The 20,027-nt window shown below is 41.6% G+C and overlaps 1 protein-coding gene across 1 annotated transcript in view; it reads left to right on the top strand.

Annotated features, from left to right (window-relative positions):
* LOC135207319 (RNA polymerase II-associated factor 1 homolog) overlaps nucleotides 1-20,027 on the top strand; it is a 178,818-nt gene that overhangs the window by 141,333 nt on the left and 17,458 nt on the right. Inside the window, exons 7-9 of the mRNA XM_064239019.1 lie at nucleotides 2,032-2,237; nucleotides 4,188-4,407; nucleotides 11,811-11,906. Of these exons, the coding sequence (XP_064095089.1) occupies nucleotides 2,032-2,237; nucleotides 4,188-4,407; nucleotides 11,811-11,906 (522 nt within the window). The remainder of the gene's footprint in view (nucleotides 1-2,031; nucleotides 2,238-4,187; nucleotides 4,408-11,810; nucleotides 11,907-20,027) is intronic.

Below are 20,027 nucleotides of genomic sequence, written 5' to 3'. Positions count from 1 at the left end.
CAAGAAAAGGCTCTGCCATGTAAGCGGGTAAGCCCCCATTGGTATGATCCGAAAGGGTTATCAGTCGCAGGTCTCATCCTCTCTGGAACTCTGATGGCAAGCAGACTCATAGACAGTATCAATGAAGTCTTCTTTCCATATCAGGTAGGAACCAAGGTGTTGTTAATATACCTACAACGTATGTTGTTTCCCTGTTTTTATATTCAAAAAATAATTAGTATGTAACTGTCTCTTGCCCTCCACCAAGGGTGTCAATCAGCTAAGTATATATCTGCCGGGGAAGTTGCATGTACAAAAATGATATTGTTAGTATACATAAAGTTTTGTACATACTTACCCGGCAGATATACGATTAATGGCCCGCCCAGCCTCCCCTCAGGAGACAGGTGGAAGAGAAAAATTCTGGTTAGAAAACGGGAATGGTTCCTATTCCCTCCGCCACCAGCGGCGGGAGTGGGCTGGTCACCTGACCTACCTGTCGCGTGTGCCGCGAGTTTTGAATTCTGTCGGGACGTCAGAGACTATAGCTAAGTATATATCTGCCGGGTAAGTATGTACAAAACTTTATTGTATACTAACAATATCATTTTATATATGAAAATGTGCGCAATTTCATGTAGAATAAAACTAAGAACAACCCATGGTTGTAGCTTTTATCAGTTTTGAAATATTTTCATATAAATCACGATAAGTGCCAAAATTTCAACCTTCGGTCAACTTTGACTCGACCGAAATGGTAGAAAAATGCAATTGTAAGCTAAAACTCTTACATTCTAGTAATATGTAATAATTTACTTTCATTTTGCAACAAATTAGAAGTCTCTAGCACAGTATTTTGATTTATGGTGAATTTTTGAAAAACACTTTTTCCTTACGTCCGCGCAGTAACTCTGCCGAAAAAATCAGAAATTCTTTTGTCCGTTTGTCGTAATGTTTGCACCGTTTTATATTACCTGTTACATATAAAGTTTTAAATATGAAAATGTGTGCAATTTCATGTAGAATACAACAAAAAGTAGCTCATGGTTGTAGCTTTTATCAGTTTTGTAATCTTTTCATATAAATCACGATAAATAGAAAAAATTCGACCTTTGGTCAACTTTAACTCTACCAAATTTGTATAAAACTGCAATTGTAAGCTAAAAAACTTGCAGTCTAGTAATATTCAATCAATTACCTTCATTTTGCAACAAACCGGAAGTCTCTAGCACAATATTTAGATTTATGGTAAATTTTTTTGGGGAAAAAAAAAAAATTTATGTCCGAGCGTTACGTATTCATGCATCATTTTGTGATAATATTTTCTCTGTGATGCTTTGATCGTTTTACAATTTGTTATATACCTAAAGTCATCACAATTTAGTGTACAATACAACGAAAAAAAATGAACTTATTAGCTTTAACCGTTTTGCTTACAGCGCAAATTGTATACAATTATATATGAAATTTTTTTTCGCTCTGTCATATATTCCAATATTTATATATGGTAATGATATTTTTTTCATTTCTGATGGTTGCATACTAAACTTCAGGCAAAAAAAAAAAAAAAAAAAAAAATGAACTCTTAATCTTAAAAATTTAGCGTGCTGTGATTTAAAAAAAAAAAAAAAAACTTTTTCCGCTTCAGCGCTAACTCCCGAACGCCGCCGGCATACGAGAGACACTTTGGTAAAAAGCGGCTCAGCGTTTAAGGGTTAATTAATATGACTGAATCCCATAAACACTTCATATTTGTTCCCAAAGTTTTAGTCCCATGGGATTACTAAAGATTCTTTGCAGTGTTTCTTGTATCCCTTCTGCATCCTTCTGTCTTTTACTTCTGTTTCCTTCAGTCATTTCCCTCCCAGAAGTCCAAGTTCTTTAACTTTCCCTTCTTCCTTTTTCCAGCCCCTTTTTGTGATTAATATTATTTCCCATATGAATGCTCATTCTACCTGCTGAGCCTCTCTCTTCCTAGAAAACAACCCTTCAAGCAGCCTTATGAGAGTAAGGAATATTAACTCTGGTTTAACTTGTTTACCACATTCCTAGGGTACGTCTGAGTAAGCGTCGTCTTAAACAAGGACAGCAGCAGAATAATTCAAGGTTGGTTGTACGTCATCGTCCTCTGATTGCTCAAGAACACAGATCGCAGCGTAACCGAGAGAAGATGTTAGAGCCTCCTTGTGATGACGACGAGGAGGAGGAAGAAGAGGAGGAAGAGGAAGAGATGGAAATAGAAGAGAATGAGAAAGAAGGTAACTTGAAATTTCAGTTGCCTTACCAGCATAAAAAACAAAAGTCACTTGGATTTTTTTGTTTCATGTTTTTTATTGTCACATTTTAGGCTGTTGATTTGACAAAAAGGAATATGGTTTAATATCCTAATAATGAATTAATCTTGTTCTTATTTAGTAGAATCTTTTCTTATATAGTAGATATTCACAATAAATATATTTTGTAATTAAAAATTATTAACATTATTAAAATATTTTTTGTACATGCCAAAAAAATATTCTAGTTCTTCCAGATTGTGATTTAGTATTACAAGTAAGGCTAAGATACCAAAAACAAATTGAGAAATGTCTAAAGGATACATCATATATGTAATAAAAATCAGAAGTTTGCCAGTTATACTGTTTCTATTTTTTGTTTTTTGTTTTGTTTTATTTTATTTGTGTTATTTTATGACAGTGTTTCATCACAACCCCATTACTGATATGTGCCTACTGTTGTGATTTATGAATGGCTCCAGACACTTCAATGCTTTTTCATAGACAAAAGAAGACAAATAATAGCATAATGCATACTTTCTTAACAGTCCTCTCCATTGCGTGAAGGATGAATATAGATTTATTTTATTCTTGTTTAAGGAAGTCAGGTATACATGCCCCGTGACCTGGTATAGATGCCATTAGTCCCTGGATCTCACAAGTGTAATTTTAATTCTACCGGTTTCCAGCTTGGCGCTAGTAAATCCTAATGTTAAGACCGAAGGTTTGTTAGTTATGAAAAATACAAATTAGTTACAAATTTGGTATATTTTTAACATGTTGACAACCGTAATGCTACCCCTGATAAACATGTGTTAGTTACAGTGACTGACATTGGCAAACAACTGTTTCTCAATTAGATTGCTTATGTCAGTACTTGCTGTTGTTTTTGCCAGTGTCTTGCATGCAGTAGTAAGTGGGTGTTAATTATAAATAGTGATGAATTCATAGACAAGTCAGAATGTTGGTAAGCCTTATTTAATGTATGAAGAATTGCATTTAACCTAATGAACTTTGTCTTCTATTCCTATTAATTAGTTATAAGCTAAATCAGATGAATGCTTTATTAGTGTTATCTACCAAAAACTAGATAGGCATAGAAACCCTAGTGTAGCGTAATGTACTGAAAATAAGCCTCGCACTATACACTGTGTATGATGAAATCATATACAAGGACAGCCATCTTTATGAATAAAGCTGATTTACCATGTAGCATTCAGCACTGAGTAATAAAAGTCAACAGCCATGACTTTCTTCTTACCAGATCCCACAAGTGTAGATCATCACTGAGATTGTTTGTGTGTGCTCCTCCCATCTAAATTATGATTAATTGCATTTTGATGAAACTGCTAAAGCAAGTTTAATTTTTCATACAAAAACTACTCATACCTAGAGTTTCTTCCTCCCAATTCCTGCTGATTTTGCAGCCTCATTTTTAGACCATGGAAGTTGATTGCTAGGTACCTGAGGCTTCAGATGGTGTGTACCATGCTACTACTGATCATCTGTTTGTTCAACAAAAAAATTGCAATATCTTGGTTTATTCAAAAACATCTATGCAGTCATATATATGAGTGAAGGTTTTGTATGGTCAAAATTAATTATTTTAGAGTATGGTATTTTTGGGATTTATGTGATTTTTGTCAGTTTAATGAGAAACATTTGTCGCATTTTAAATGTCTTGAAAAGGTTATATTATTATGAAAGCTGTAAGTCACTGTTCTGCAAAGAAAAACTAGGTCTGTTGCATGGAGGGAAATTGTTTCAAAATATTGCATAGTTGTCAGATATATGTAATAGGATACGTAATTGGTAATATGCTTTCTGAGCTATAGCTAATATATTGACAAATTGTTGCTTGAGCTGCTAATGCTTTCTGTACGATAAAGAATTTGGTTAGGTAATCAGTGGCTTTCCACTTTTTTCAATTTTCAGGAAGTGCTAAAGGATCAGATGATGAAGGTAGTGAAAGATCCCGATCAAGATCTAGATCAGGAAGTAAAGAGCGGCAAAGAAGCAAATCAGGATCCAGCAGATCAGGATCAAGAAGTCGATCAAGAAGTGGATCTCGACATACCAAATCAAGAAGTAGATCACGTAGTGGTTCACGTAATAGCAAATCTAAAAGCCGATCTCGAAGTAGATCAAAGTCACGGTCAGTCCTGAAGTAATTTCCTTTGTTTTAAATATTACTTATCATCATCAGTAACATGTTATTTCATATGCCTTTTCTGCCTAAACTCTTTATAAACTTTAATTCTTCATCTGTCTTTATATATCCCCATTACATAGAAATCTACTGCTTTTGTAACTAATGTTCCTCATCCTTTCTCAGCATTTGTCCAAACCACCTCAGTTTTTGAGCTGCCTCTAGACACCACACCTTTCCACCAGTTCCTCATTTAAAATATGGTTGTCCCCCTGTGTTTTGGCCATGAGTCTTAAAATTCTATTTTCCTTTGTTGCAGGATAGAGTAGTACAAATGTTATGTATCCATCATGAGTCTTGGCCTTTTTACCAACGGTATATTGTTATTGACCAGTAGTCTTGCTATCTTTGCATTTCATCCATTCTGTCTTAATATGTCCCCAGGGTTATAGAAAACCTCATACTTCTGCTAAGACCTGCCAATGTATCACCATAGGTTCTCAACTCCCTTCTCTTTCCTATGTAAAAATATAACTACAGTAAAAAGTATAGCCTTCACATTAGGCTCATTATTCACAGTTATCTTTGCTACTTTTGTGTCCTGCACTCTTGCCTAAACTTCCGTCTGGTCATTGTCTTCACATATCCATCTTCCTCATTGTATAGTACTTTTCTTGTAGTTGCCTCATAATAAAGGCCACTTCTGTTGTGGATGCCTCTGAAAGTGAAGTCATACTGACAGTTAGCAGTTTTATCCATTTTTTCCAGCCTTCCCTCCCATGCCTTTCACAATATATGGCATAGCTTGCTTCAGTAGTCTTATTCCTTTGTAATTTTTGCATTGTGCATCTCTTTTTCCCACTCTTCTTCCCTTATCAGGCTTAATATTCTAGTAAGCTTATGGATGAGCCTTCAAGAATATATATGGAAGGTTCTGTGGATTTTATATTTTTCTTTGTGTGGCCCTTTCATGTTCAGCTGTTTTATTTTTTAATGATCTTTTCTATTATGCTTCTAGTTCATGTTCATTTTCTTCATTCTGAAGGTTTTCAAAGTACTAATGCCATTGTCCCAGTACCTCTTTATTTTCAATTTTAATTTCACCATTTTTAAGTTTTATATACTTAGTCAGTTTTACATCTTTTTTTTTTATCTTGAAGAGTATACTTACTTTTCATATAGACCTAGCCAGGCTTTTGCTATAATCTTATCAAATAATATGTCATCAGACAAGGAATAGAAATGGTTTTTCAGTTTGAAAGGAATATAAACTAAGAAGGAGAAACTCATTTTTTATGTGAACTTTGCATAAAATGCCCCTTGCTATTGAAATGGAAGTGCAACACTAAATAAGGAAGGAAATTAGCAGTCACTTGAGAAACCAAAATTTAAAGTACTAAAAGTGTTAAGTTAGAAGCAAGATGTAGTTAATAGATAAGGATTGTAAATGTCAGGGACAACTACATAAGGTCCTCAGTAATATTTGCGAGAGAAGATGAAAAAAATGAAGTCACAATAGGAGATATGGTATACTTTTTAAATATTAGATATAAGACCAATTACATATATGTTTATGATAGTAAAGCAATTTCAGTTCTTAGCAGCAAGTTAAATAGGATTATACAGTGAGAATTATCTCAAAACGAAAAGGGGTAAATATGGTGTTATGTTCATTAACATAGTATTCTAGAATGGTTTGAAACTGTGAGTATGGAAATTTCTACCTAAAATTTCTGGAGAGTTGTGTCCACTGATTAATTTGAGTTTTGGAAAATTTTCAATTGGAGTGTTTTTGGGAGGGGTTTATAATTTCATACAATCAACTTACCTGTCAGATATATACATAGCTAAGACTCCGTCGTCCCCGACAGAAATTCAAATTTCGCGCCACTCGCTACAGGTAGGTCAGGTGATCTACCGGCCTGCCCTGGGCGGCAGGACTAGGAACCATTCCCGTTTTCTACTCATATATTTTCTGTCGCCGGTGGTATCAACATCGTTGCTGCCACCTCTTGACTGGAATTCGCTTTTCTAGACAATTGATCATCTTTTTGTGGACTTTTGGTGACGTACCTGGATCGTTGTTTTGGCATTCGCTACTGTGGACTGGATTTGGACTTGCTTTTGATTTTTCTTCAAGAATGTCTGATTCAAGTGGTTGTGTGAGAATGTGTGTGAATGTAGGCTGCAAGGTGAGGATACCGAAAGCTTCGGTTGAGGAATGGAAGACTCTAACTTCTTACTTGAAGAAGTTAGAAAGGGATAGAGTCAGAAGGGCTGCATCTAAGATTGCGGGTAGTAGTACAAGGCCTATTGAGCCTTTGGATAATTCTAACTCTTCTCTTAATTATGATTCTAATTCTGTATCAGGGCCCTCACTGGCTTTACATTCAGATTCGGCCTCGGAAATTGCTGAACTGAAAGCTACTCTTCACAGGATGAGATCCAAAATGGCTACCATGAAAGGTAAGGACTGTGAAAGTGATTATAGTGAAGTGAGTGTCCCCAGTGTTGTGGAGGGGGCGTCTGACCGTCTCTGCGACGCTCCCAGGCCTAGACCTCTTCCAAGCTCCCAAGCCCAGAGGAGAAGGAAAGTCGAAAGCCGTACGGAGGTTGTGGAGAATTCCCCCCGGTCAGGCGTCCCTTCAGCAGGCGCTGTATATAGACAGACTGCTCAGGACCGCTATCGGAAAAGCGTCCTCAGAGAGTGCTTCTCTTCGTCCGCTTCTCCCTCTCCTAAACGAGGGTGGAAGGATTCGGACTTGTCCAGGCCCCTGAAAAGGCACTGGAGAGATCCTGTGTTGGATTCAAGCCCAGAACGCTTTTCGGAAGAAGCGCCTCCTTCCATCAAGAAGGCGAAGAGGGTTTTGACGTCCCATGATGTGGGCAAAACTCCTTCAAGGTCTCCCTCTCCCGTTCAAGAAGACGCAGGAGAGGCTTCCAAGAGGATCATTTTGGCGGTGCAGGAACAGCAATTTTGTCCTGTATTGACAAGGCGGTACAGTACGGCTCAGGGGAAGTTTCTTCCTTATTTGGAGCAGGTCTCTTGAAGAAGAGATCTGTTTTTAGCGCTTTCTTGACGAAAGCAGTATCCCATTCACAAAGAGCAGCCTTGTTATTCGCCCCTAGGTCTGATTTTCTGTTCCCTTCACAGTTGGTGAGGGATATTTCCCGATCTCTGACGGAGAAAGCGACACAGGATCTTCTCCTACAATCTTCCAGGAAGAAGAGACCAGTGATGGTGGGAGAAAAGAAAGGGGTGTCTACTCCTGTTCGGCCCTTTCGAGGAGGCCCTCCAGCTAGAGTTACCGCTAAAAGGAAAACGACCGAGAAGAGAGGTCGAGCCTCGTTCCGCCCCTTTAAAAGGGGAAAGTGAAGTGGCGCTCCTCCAAACACCAGTAGGTGCCAGGCTCCAGGGATTTGCGGAAGCCTGGACTCTCATAGACACAGACGCTTGGTCGATGTCTGTGCTTCAGAAGGGATACCTCATTCCTTTCCTGGACAATCCTCCCCTGACGTCAACTCCGAGGGAATTGTCCGCCAATTACAAGGACCCTGTGTTGAAAGATACTCTTCAACAAATGGTGGATCAGATGTGGGACAAGAGAGCTATAGAACTAGTGCTGGATCAAAGCTCCCCAGGGTTTTACAATCGTCTTTTCTTGGTTGCGAAAGCCTCGGGGGGCTGGAGACCAGTTCTGGATGTCAGCGCTCTGAACAAGTTTGTTCAGAAACAGAAGTTCTCCATGGAAACCTCTGCTTCAGTCCTTGCGGCTCTTCGCCAAGGGGATTGGATGGTGTCTCTGGATCTCCAGGACGCCTATTTTCACGTCCCGATCCATCCTTCGTCGAAGAAGTACCTCCGTTTCATGACGGGGGGAAGGATCTTCCAATTCAGAGCCTTGTGTTTCGGCCTGTCTACGGCGCCTCAGGTTTTCACGAGCCTTATGAAAAATGTGGCGAGATGGCTTCATCTGAAAGGAATCAGTATTTCTCTGTACCTAGACGACTGGCTTATCAGAGCAAAGTCAGAGAAACAGTGTTTGGAGGACCTGACTGTGACACTAAACCTGATAAAGACCTTAGGATTACTCGTGAACCTCGAGAAGTCCCAACTGATCCCCAGCCAGAACTTGGTCTATCTGGGGATTCGGATGGATTCTCGGGGTTTTCGAGTATTTCCTTCTCAAGAGAGACTAACGAGAGGTTTAGAAAAAGTCTCTCTTCCTAAGGAAGGAACGTACTTCGGCGAGGGAATGGTTGAGCCTGTTAGGGACCCTTTCCTCGCTCGAACAGTTCTTTCATCTAGGAAGACTTCATCTCCGTCCTCTTCAGTTCTTCCTCAGAAGTTCGTGGAACATGAAGACAGGACTCCTCTCGGACAGTTTTCCCATTCCAGATCTGATGAAACGCCATTTAGAATGGTGGTTACTCCCACTGAGGGAAAACAAGGGTACTTCCCTGGAAACATACAGAGCCCAAACCTTGTATTGTTTTCCGACGCGTCGGAAAAAGGTTTTGGGGAGCAACTTTGGGAAAGAGAGAGGTGTCAGGCACTTGGAATGCTCTTCAAGTGTCCTGGCACATAAACTGCAAAGAACTGTTGGCTGTACACCTAGCTCTAAAGAGCTTCGAACCGTTAGTGAGCAACAAAGTAGTACAAGTGAATGCGGACAATACAACCGCTCTTGCATACATTCGGAAGCAAGGAGGTACTCACTCGTATGCCCTTTACGAACTCGCAAGAGACCTGCTGTTGTGGACATCGCAAAGGAACATCTCTCTATTGACGAGGTTCGTTCAGGGAGTAGGGAACGTGAGAGCGGACAGGCTGAGCAGGAGGAACCAGGTCCTTCATACCGAATGGACCTCCACTCAGACGTTTGCCGCAATCTCTGGTCTCTTTGGGGGACTCCTCATGTCGACCTCTTTGCCACGTTCCTCTCGAAGAGACTGGAAGTCTTCTGTTCATTAGTGGAAGACCCCAGAGCTCTAGCAGTAGATGCCTTCCTGCTAGATTGGTCTCAGGTAGACGTTTACGCATTTCCCCCATTCAAGATTCTGGGGCAAGTGCTCAGGAAGTTTGTGACTTCAAAGGGGACAAGAATGACCCTGATAGCCCCCTTTTGGCCAGCTCAAGAGTGGTTCCCAGAGGTACTGGAGTGGATAGTAGACTTCCCCAGATCCCTTCCACAAAGGAAGGATCTTCTCAGACAACCACACTTCGAGAGGTTTCATCAAAACCTCCCCGCTCTCGCTCTGACTGCCTTTCGACTATCGAAAGACTTGTCAGAGCGAGAGGCTTTTCTAGCAAAGCAGCAAGCTCGATCGCTAGAGCCCGGAGAACTTCCACTATCCGGGTTTACCGATCCAAGTGGGAAGTTTTTAGAAGGTGGTGTAAGTCGAAGAAGTTGTCCTCCTCCAGTACCTCTGTAACAGAAATAGCTGATTTTCTGTTATTTCTGAGAGAAGAATCGCGTCTCTCCGTAGCCACGATAAAGGGCTATAGGAGTATGCTATCGGCCGTCTTTAGGAATAGAGGGCCTAGATTTGGGAAACGATAAAGATCTACATGATCTGATTAGGTCTTTTGAGACCAAGAAGTCTAAGATTACTTCTCCCCCTAACTGGAATCTAGACGTAGTGCTGAAGTTCTTGTCTTCAGAGAGATTTGAACCCCTACATTTGGCCTCGTTTCGTGATATAACAAGAAAATGTTTATTATTTCTTTTGTCACTGGCGACGGCGAAAAGAGTTAGTGAACTGCACGCCCTTAGTGACAAAGTCGGGTTCAATATAGATTCAGCCATCTGTTCCTTCAAGGAATTATTCTTGGCGAAGAATGAAAATCCTTCGAATCCCTGGCCGAGAAACTTCGAGGTAAAAGGATTATCGGGTCTCGTCGGCAGGGAACCGGAGAGGTCTCTTTGCCCAGTAAGGGCGTTAAAGTTTTACTTACAGAAAAAGAAACAGTTGGGAGGTTCTAGACAAGGTCTTTGGTGCTCAGTGAAGGATCCATCAAGACCTATGTCTAAGAATGCTTTAGCCTTTTTTGTCAGGAACGTAATTACGGACGCTCATAAGGCTTGCACGGATGATTCTTTCAAACTCCTGAGAGTAAGAGCTCATGAAGTGAGAGCAGTGGCGACGTCTCTCTCTTTTCAGAGAAATATGTCACTAAAGAATATCTTGGAAGCGACATATTGGAGATGTAATTCTGTGTTTGCTTCTCACTATTTGAAGGACGTGCGTGTGACCTATGAAAAATGTTTTTCCTTAGGTCCTTTTGTGTCTGCGGGCACAATCCTGGGTACAGGAGCTGACAACAATCCTTAATTTTTACTACTTATGTCTAATAGATATGTTCTAGACTTTCTGCTGAACAAGTGCAGATACCGCACAGGCGGCCAGTCACTTCAAGTCAGTAAGGAACTCTTGTGATATCTTTTAGTAGATGAGTATCTTTTTTTTGAAAAATTAGTGTGTGCGTGTGCAATTTGGTTTGAGTTACGGTTGTTGCGAAGAGTTGGGGATAACTCGGAGCAATTTTTAATACTAACATGGTGGTTAGGATCAGGTGGTCGGGATTGGTTGTGTGCTCCTTAATAAGGTGTGTTGTCATATAAGTGGATCAGCACCCATTGACAAAGTCCTTGCAGGCTCTGCCGAGTAAGTGGATAAGACCCCTTCGGCAGTTCCACAAGAATTCTTGGCCATAGATCACATATCTCGCTAAAGTTTCTTGAGGTGATGCAGACTACGGGGCAAACACCCACGAAGTCTACCACCTATCAGGTAGGAACCAAGGTTTTTATTTATACCTACAACAGATGTTGTTTACCTATTCCAGTATTAGCTGTCTCTTACCCTCCACCGAAGGGTGCCAATCAGCTATGTATATATCTGACAGGTAAGTTGATTGTATGAAAATGATATTGTTATAATACAATAAAGTTTCATACATACTTACCTGGCAGATATATACGATTAGGGCCCACCCAGCCTCCCCGCAAGGAGACAGGTGGAAGAGAAAATATATGAGTAGAAAACGGGAATGGTTCCTAGTCCTGCCGCCCAGGGCAGGCCGGTAGATCACCTGACCTACCTGTAGCGAGTGGCGCGAAATTTGAATTTCTGTCGGGGACGACGGAGTCTTAGCTATGTATATATCTGCCAGGTAAGTATGTATGAAACTTTTTTGTATTATAACAATATCATTTTGAGTTACTAGGACTAAATTATGTAGAGATGAATTCTCTTTGCTGGGATCATATTTTGTAGCATTGATCCAAAAATATCATTACCCAATTATTTAATAGTATGAAATTATGTGACTTAAGCTTTCACTGGTACATAGGTACCATAGAATTGACAGTTTATTAATTTTCTTGAAATGACCTGTATTTCAGATCTCGATCCCGTTCTGCTTCTGGATCTCGGGCATCTCGTTCACGTTCACGTTCACAAAGCAGATCGAGGAGTGGTTCTCCAGCAAAGTCAGACAGGTTAGTATTGAAATATATTGAACAGGTTTTATTTAATATTGCTATTCAAACTGAAATACAGGCAACCTTTAGTTACCAACAGCCGTTCTGTTCCTGTGGACTTGACGGTAACCGAGAATCATCGCTAACCAAAGTTCAAAAGTCTATGGGCACCACAATCAACCTTATGGTGCCCAAGACTGGTTAACAATGTCTTTGACAGTGTAACGGTCAGATATTTTGCCTTAATATGTAATAACTCTTTAATGAAAATGTGGAATTTCATTTGCTTAATCATTTACTATGGTCTGCATGGTAGTTCTACAAATTTTTAATCTTAGATTTGATGAACTTATTGGTAAATCTTGGCCTAGAATGAGAGAGAGAAAAAAAGTCACCTTTTTTAGAATATTAACATTTCAACATTTCTTTATTTATCATGTTTTTAGTTATGGTAAAAAAGCAAAAGGGAATGATAAAAGTGTCGTTAGTAATTTTATTATTTGAGAAGAATCTTACCTACTGTTAAATTTAGATATATATCTCCCCATTGATTATACGAGCCGGCATTAAAACAAAAATTCGAATGGCTGCCCATATGACTGTCTAGTTTACCTGTTCTCCACCAGGTGTGTTTCGAATGTTTTAGCTCTTGTCAGAATATTTCTTGCCGCCATTGAGTCTAGTCGATTGTTGGTATTCTATGAAGTTTGGCTGTTTTACACCTGTTTACGGTATTGTAATTTCATTTTCCTAGGATATCTTCCACCGGAAGCAAAACCAATAACATCAGGCTATGTAGGAAGGTTTTTGTGTAACCAGGATGTTGAAATTGGAAGTTGATCAACATTCAGCGTGCTGAGCCAAGTGGACGCTCTCGTCTCCGGACAGGAGGGTTCGCTTCGGTCCGGTAGGTCTGCCAAGCTCCTTTCTCCACCTCTACCGCGACAGAGGCGCTTCTACATGCCTTCACAGGACCCTCTGCCGCCCAAACAGATTAACCCGGAGCTAGCTAGGCTAACTCCAGGGGTGTCTCTGCCGCAGCTCCTGTCGGAGAACCTTTGATTCTTGCCGCATGAGGCACTTGGCTTGGAATCTACCGCAATGGCAGCATTCCAAGCAGTCTCATGGCTCGACCTATGGTCCCTCACAGTGTCGAAAGCTGCAGCCTCCTTGGGGAACATCACTCCTGAAGGGGACACGGCATTTGTGAGACTGTGCCAGTCTGGAGGTAGGGCCATTGCCTACCTGGCCCACCAGACGGCTAACCTGTGGGCCTACCTGGTTCTCCGGCGTAGAGACGCTGTTCTCACCCGAGTGACCAGGGCGGCTGGGCGTGAGGCGGCTCTGGGTCTTCGCAACGGACCGGTGTGGAGTTCCTCCTTTCTCTTCCCCAGAGAGATGGTGGACGCTGCGGTGGAACAGCGGCACACTGACGAGTGACCGTCTTGTCCACCAGGCAGTCTCCAAGGTGGCTGGGCAACCCCGGACGACTGCGGCTAAGCCCAAGAGCTTAGCTAGCGATTCCTCTGCGGCCAAGACGGTCACCTTGTCGAAGCCGAGAGGAAAGACTCTGCCTTCGACTTCTGCTGTAAGGAGTGACCGCAACCAACCCTCCTCCCAGTCCTTCTCTCGAGGGGGATCTGGGAAGAAGAAGTCAAAGAGAGGAGGGAAACGCTAGGGACGGCGTTCCCCCTCACGGGCTGCCGGAAGTTGGGGGGTGCCTGGCGAGCCATTGGGCAACATGGCAGCGCTAAGGTGCAGAGACCTGGATAGTAAACGTCTTTCGGGAGGGATATCTACTACCCTTTGAGTCTCGGCCACCCCTCACCTCCAACCCAGTCCATCTGCAAACCTACGTTCCTGGCTCGACCAAGGACATGACGCTTCGGCAGGAAGTAGAAGCCATGCTGAGCAAACGTGTTGTGGAGATCTAACAGGATCAGTTGCCGGGCTTCTACAGCCGACTCTTCCTAGTGGAGAAGTCCTCAGGGGGCTGGCTCCCAGTGATAGATCTCTCCCTTGAACAGATTCGTTCGCCAGACACGGTTCACGATGGAAGCAGCACGTTCAGTGCTCGATTCCATCAGGGAGGACGACTTCATGCTTTCGGTGGATCTGAAGGACGCATATTTCCAGATACCCATCCATCAATCCTCCAGGAAGTACCTCCGCTTCATCCTCGACGGGACAGTGTACCAATTCAGGGCACTTTGTTTCGGTCTCTCAACTGCCCCACAGGTGTTCACGCGAGTGCTCACGCTGGTGTCGGCTTGGGCTCACTCGGTAGGGATACGTCTCTTGAGGTATCTCGACAATTGGTTAGTCCTGGCGAGCATCTGCTCGCAGTTGCTGCAGGACAGAGATTGACTCCTCGAATTCTTCTGCGATCTGGGAATCGTAGTGAATTACGAGAAGTCAGATCTCGAGCCCAAGCAGAGGATGAAGTACCTGGGCATGCTGATCGACACGATAGCAGGGCAAGTCTTCCCCACAGATTCGCGGATCAGCAGGTTCAGGGAGGCAGCAAGACAGTTCCAGTCTCTACAGGAGCAACCAGCTCAGCAATGGCAGGTCGTGATCGGTCACCTGTCGTCTCTCGAGAAGCTAGCCCCTCACGGGCGTCTTCACCTGCGGTCTCTTCAGTGGAGACAAAAGGAATGTTGGTCACAGGCAAGGGACCCTCCCTTCTTCCCCGTGTCCCTCACGGAGGAGGTGAGGCAGTACCTAGCCTGGTGGCTGGACGACGGGAACCTCGTAAGAGGAGTGCCTCTTCGCACTCCACCTCCCCCCCTCGGAGATGTTGCTCTTCTCGGATGCATCAACCGAGGGATGGGGCGCACACCTGGAGGAGTTGCTGACTGCAGGTGTGTGGGACCATCGCGACAAGCACCTTCACATCAACGTCCTGTAGCTCAAGGCAGCGTTCCTCGCTCTCCAAGAGTTCCGGGACCGTCTAGTGGGACACTCGGTGCTGTTGAAGAGCAACAACACCACAGTAGTGGCGTACGTCAACAAGCAGGGGGCCCTAGTGTCCCTCCCGCTGCACCAGTTGACGTTGCAGGTGCATGATTGGGCCGCAGCACACTCAGTAGAGCTGTCGGCCCGCTACATTCCAGGCAAGAGGAATGTGGTAGCTGACAAGCTCAGCCGTCGGGATCAGGTAATAGGAACCGAATGGTCCCTTCATCCAGACGTGGCGAAAAGGCTCTTCAACCTGTGGGGGCGTCCAGTCGTAGATCTGTTCGCCACTCGGCACAACAGAAAACTCCAGGTTTTCTACTCGATTGTGCCGGACCCACGGGCAGCTGCAGAGGACGCTCTTCAACATCCGTGGGACAACCTCTTTGTCTACGCCTTTCCCCCGTTCTGTCTGATTCGCAAAGTGATCAGCAGGGCGCTGATCACCGCGAACCTTCTGATGATCCTGGTGGCACCCAAATGGCCTCAACCTGTTTGGTACCCGGACCTGCTGGCTCTGCTTGCCAAAGCACCGAGAGAGATTCCCCCCTGGCACAACCTTCTCGCCCAGCCACACGTAGAATGGTACCACAGGTCCGTCGAGTCTGTGTCTTCACGGCTGGCTGTTATCCACCATCTCTTGCAAGAAGAGGCTTTTCTCGCAGTGCAACAGAGATGGCTGGATACCTCAGACAGTCCTCTGCAGCTGTCTACCAGGGGAAGTGGTCCATCTTCTGTGGTTGGTGTCGTGGACGGGGTCTCTCTCCTCTCAGAGCCACTCTTCAACAGGTAGCGGATTTCCTCGTCTTCCTTCGCCGAGAGAAGCCCCTCTCCGTCTCTGCAGTTAACCCTTAAACACCGAAGCGGGATTTTAAAAATCGTCTCCCGTATGCCGGCTGCGTTTGCGAGTGAGCGCCGAAGCGGAAAATTTTTTTCTTCAAAAAATCACAGCATGCTTAGTTTTCAAGATTAAGAGTTCATTTTTGGCTCCTTTTTTAGTCATTGCCTGAAGTTTAGTATGCAACCATCAGAAATAAAAAAGAATATCATTATCATATATAAATATTGGGATATATGACAGCGCAAAAAACAATTTCATATATAATTATATACAAATCGCGCTGTATTGTACACTAAATTGCGATCATTTTGGTATATAACACATTGTAAAACGATCAAGGCAACACAGAGAAAATATTATCACAAAATGATGCATGAATTCGTAGCATGCGGATGTAAAAAAAACTTTTCAAAAATTCACCATAAATTGAAATATTGTGCTAGAGACTTCCTGTTTGTTGCAAAATGAAGGTAATTGATTGAATATTACTATACTCTGTTTTTTTCCATCTATCCATCCGCCTGTGGTGTTTTTGCATGGTAACAGTGTGTCCTGGGCTTTAAATAGTTACGCTATGTGTAAGTTTTTGGTAAATAAAAGGATACATGGGTGTATCTTTGCAACTGAAAAGTATTTTAATAATGTACAGTATGCGAATTACACCGTTAATATTCGAAATAAGGTTATTATTATTGTTGAATGTAAGCTGAATGTAACTATCTAAAGCCCGGGACGCAGTGTTACCATTCGCAAACACCTCACGCTGGTGGACAGATGGAAAAAAACAGAGTATAGACTGTAAGTGTTGTAGCTTACAATTGCAGTTTTCGACCATTTCGGTCGAGTTAAAGTTGACCGAAGGACGAATTTTTTCTATTTATCGTTATTTATATGAAAATATTTCAAAACTGATAAAAGCTACAGCCATAGGTTTTTTTGTTGTATTCTACGTGAAATTGCGCACATTTTCATTTACTATAAAACTTTATGTAACGGCTAATTTAAAATGGTGCAAACATTACGACAATCGGACGAAAAAATTTATGATTTTTTCGGAAGTTACTGCACACGGACGTAAGGAAAAAGTTTATTTCATAAATTCACCATAAATCAAAATATTGTGCTAGAGACTTCCAATTTGCTGCAAAATAAAGGTAAATGATTGAATATGACTAGAATGTAAGAGTTTTAGCTTACAATTGCATTTTTTTTACCATTTCAGTCGAGTCAGAGTTGACCGAAGGTTGATATTTTGGCACTTATGATTTATATGAAAATATTTCAAAACTTATAAATAAAAGCTACAACCATGGGTTGTTTTTGTTATATTCTACATAAAATTGCATGCATTTTCATATATAAAACTTTATGTAACGGCTAATATATAACGGTGCAAAAATTACGACAAAGTGACGAAAGAAATTTTGAGATTTTCGGCAGTTACCGCGCGCTGACATAAGGAGAAAATGTTTTTCTAAAAATTCACCATAAAACTAAATATTGTGTTAGTTTTCTAATTTGTTGCAAAATGAAGGTAAATAATTTAATATTACTAGAATGTAAGAGTTTTAGCTTACAATTGCGTTTTTCGACCATTTCGGTCGAGTCAAAGTTGACCGAAGGTTGAAATTTTAGCACTTATCATGATTTATATGAAAATATTTCAAAACTGATAAAAGCTACAACCATGGATTTTTTTTTTTTTTTTGTATTCTACATGAAATTGCACACATTTTCACATATAAAACTCTATGTAACGGCTAATATAAAACGGTGCAAAAATTATGATAAAGTGACGAAAGAATTTCTAAGATGTGTCGCTGATGCTTTTTAGTGCGAGAAGAAATTCGTGCATGCGCGCCAGGGTAACTTTTGTAAACAAAACAACAGCTTGATTCGTTAACTCCGAGGCATCCCTCAATGCGCGTGATTTCAAATTTTTCGCAAACCAGGCCTATAACTATTTTTCTTCGAATATTTAAACAAACTTTATGTAGTCGACGTATCGTACGTCAATTAAGCACCCAACAGACCGTTTTAGTCGACGTATAATACGTCCAGTCGGCGTTTAAAGGTTAACATGCATGGAGAGACTTGGGACCAGTACATTACATGGTGGAGACGGTGAGGGGCAGTTGTGGTTCTTTTTTGGTTGTCCTCCACTGGTTTAATCTCCCTCTTATAGTTTCCTTTGTCTTCAGCAGAAATCTCTCATAGTTCTCTTTTTAGTAGGGGATTGTATATAGAGAGAATGATGGTCCAAGGGTGATTTTTTAGGACGAGCTCCATAAGTAATTGGAGATATTCTTGGATGTTTGGAGACTGAATAACAGGCAGTGTCTGCCCACATACTTATTGGTTTTCTAATATGGTTTTATTGACTTTCCAAAGAACGGTCAGACTTGTGGTACACATGCAGAATGTATTCCACTTACCAATACATCCGCAGTCATGCAAGTTCCTTCAAGATGTTTTTACTAGAAGGTATTGCTGTTCTGTCCACTTTGTTTGGGTTAGTGTGCAGCCGTCTATAAATTATGTCAGGGACTTGTTGCTCATTGGTTAGGAACAAGACACTTCTACTGAATCGGTGATTCAAGTTGGCCAACTCTCAACAGTATTCCAAAGGCCAAGGACCTGTTGCTTCTTCTGGCCCAATATCTATGCTTTATATTGTTAATTCTCTATATCCCCATTCTTATCTAGTGATGTGGAGGTGATACTTAATTATGCATGCTTGTCGGTCAAGATGAACAGGCATGTGCTGCTTGAAGAATTTTAGACCTGAAGGAAACTTCCTATATGGTAAGGGCTTTTCGTCATTAGGAAACATGGCCTCGCAGGATATTTTCAGATAATCATGCTGAATTAATGTACAGTTCAGTGTAAGAATTACGACTTACAAATAAAGTTAATTAAATTTGTAAGTAATCCAGAACCAACTTTGCCTCCAGGACTGTAGGAGGGACTCTGTAACCAAGAATTGTCCATTTTGTTCTTAAACCTAAGTCCAGGTTTTGGTCTTTTCCCTTTGGTCATTACACTTTCATGCAACATAGAATAGTCAACACCACACTTGGTAAAACTTTTTAGATGTCAGGGCAGTAGAAAGACATCAGGATGCTTAGCAGGTTTATTCCTGGTCAGAAACAGTCTTTGTGGGAAGTTTGCTGCTTTGAGTGAAATGAAACAACATATTGGTTTGATCATTCACTCTGTGGAAGGACAGTGTTTTAGCACTTGGGGATTCAGGAAGAACAACTGCCTACAAGGGCCTTTACATCTGTAAGTTTGGCACTTGGTGTGGATTTAAGGAGCACTCATTTAGACATCCTAGCATGTAGATGAACAGGGACATCCGAATGATTACTACTACTTTGTTGGTCCTCTGGCTTGAGCAGTGGATGTTTCCTTAAATTTTACCTAATTCAGACTCATAAGCCTGCCTCTCATATCTACTCTGAATACTATGGAGCAATTTCAAGTTCAGGAATAGCGTAGTGTCCTGTAGAGCCCTTGTAGCCTCGGGGGCAAATGATTTTCAAAATTTCCAATGCTCTCGGTAGATGTCTAATTCTTCCGTTGAGAAGAAATTAACTCTACCACACAAGTCCATACAGTTCCATTAACTTTGGCCTCTCCTTAACTGCTTGGAGATGTTAGAATGTCCCCTCCCAATAATAAGATTTTCAAGTTATCATAGGATCTGTCCTTAATTTAAAACTGCCATGGCCTGGGGTCAGAAATAGTGGTCTGTGTATTGTTGAGGGTGCCAATCTAGAGGAATTTTCAGCACCTGGATCCTTGTAGATGTCCATGTTTTCTGTTTAGAGGAGATAAGACTTTTCACTGTCTACTTCCAAAGTTATTGTTCCATATGCACTTTCCTCGGTATTGCATCAAGTACTTTTAGATCTTGCTGAGGACCAGCACTGTAAGGTGTTGAGATTGTAGCCCCTTCATCTCTATATCAGTCTCTCCCTGGAGTTTAGATACAGGTCTAAACTTTATCTGAATTTACTGTAAAACCTTTTATTTAGTACTAGCAGTGGTAAATAAGTAAATTTATTGTCAGCACCCTTCTTTAAGTTGGTGTAAAGGGAATGCTATTTTAACTTTCTGCCTTAGAGCTGAGGATGATGTTAACCCTCTTACGCCGAATGGATGTATTAAACGTCGAGTCAAAATGTCTCCCGTATGCCGAATGGACGTATCATACGTCGACTCAAAAAAGTTTTTTTTTAAATTTGCGGAAAAATACTTATAGGCCTACCAGCCAAAAACTTTTGAATCACGCACCTTGGGGGATGCTGGGAGTTCACGGATCAAGGTGTTGTTTT

Source organism: Macrobrachium nipponense, chromosome 11, assembly GCF_015104395.2.
Source record: "Macrobrachium nipponense isolate FS-2020 chromosome 11, ASM1510439v2, whole genome shotgun sequence".
Classification (NCBI taxonomy): Eukaryota; Metazoa; Arthropoda; class Malacostraca; order Decapoda; family Palaemonidae; genus Macrobrachium; species Macrobrachium nipponense.
This window is presented reverse-complemented; position numbering and strand designations above follow the sequence as displayed.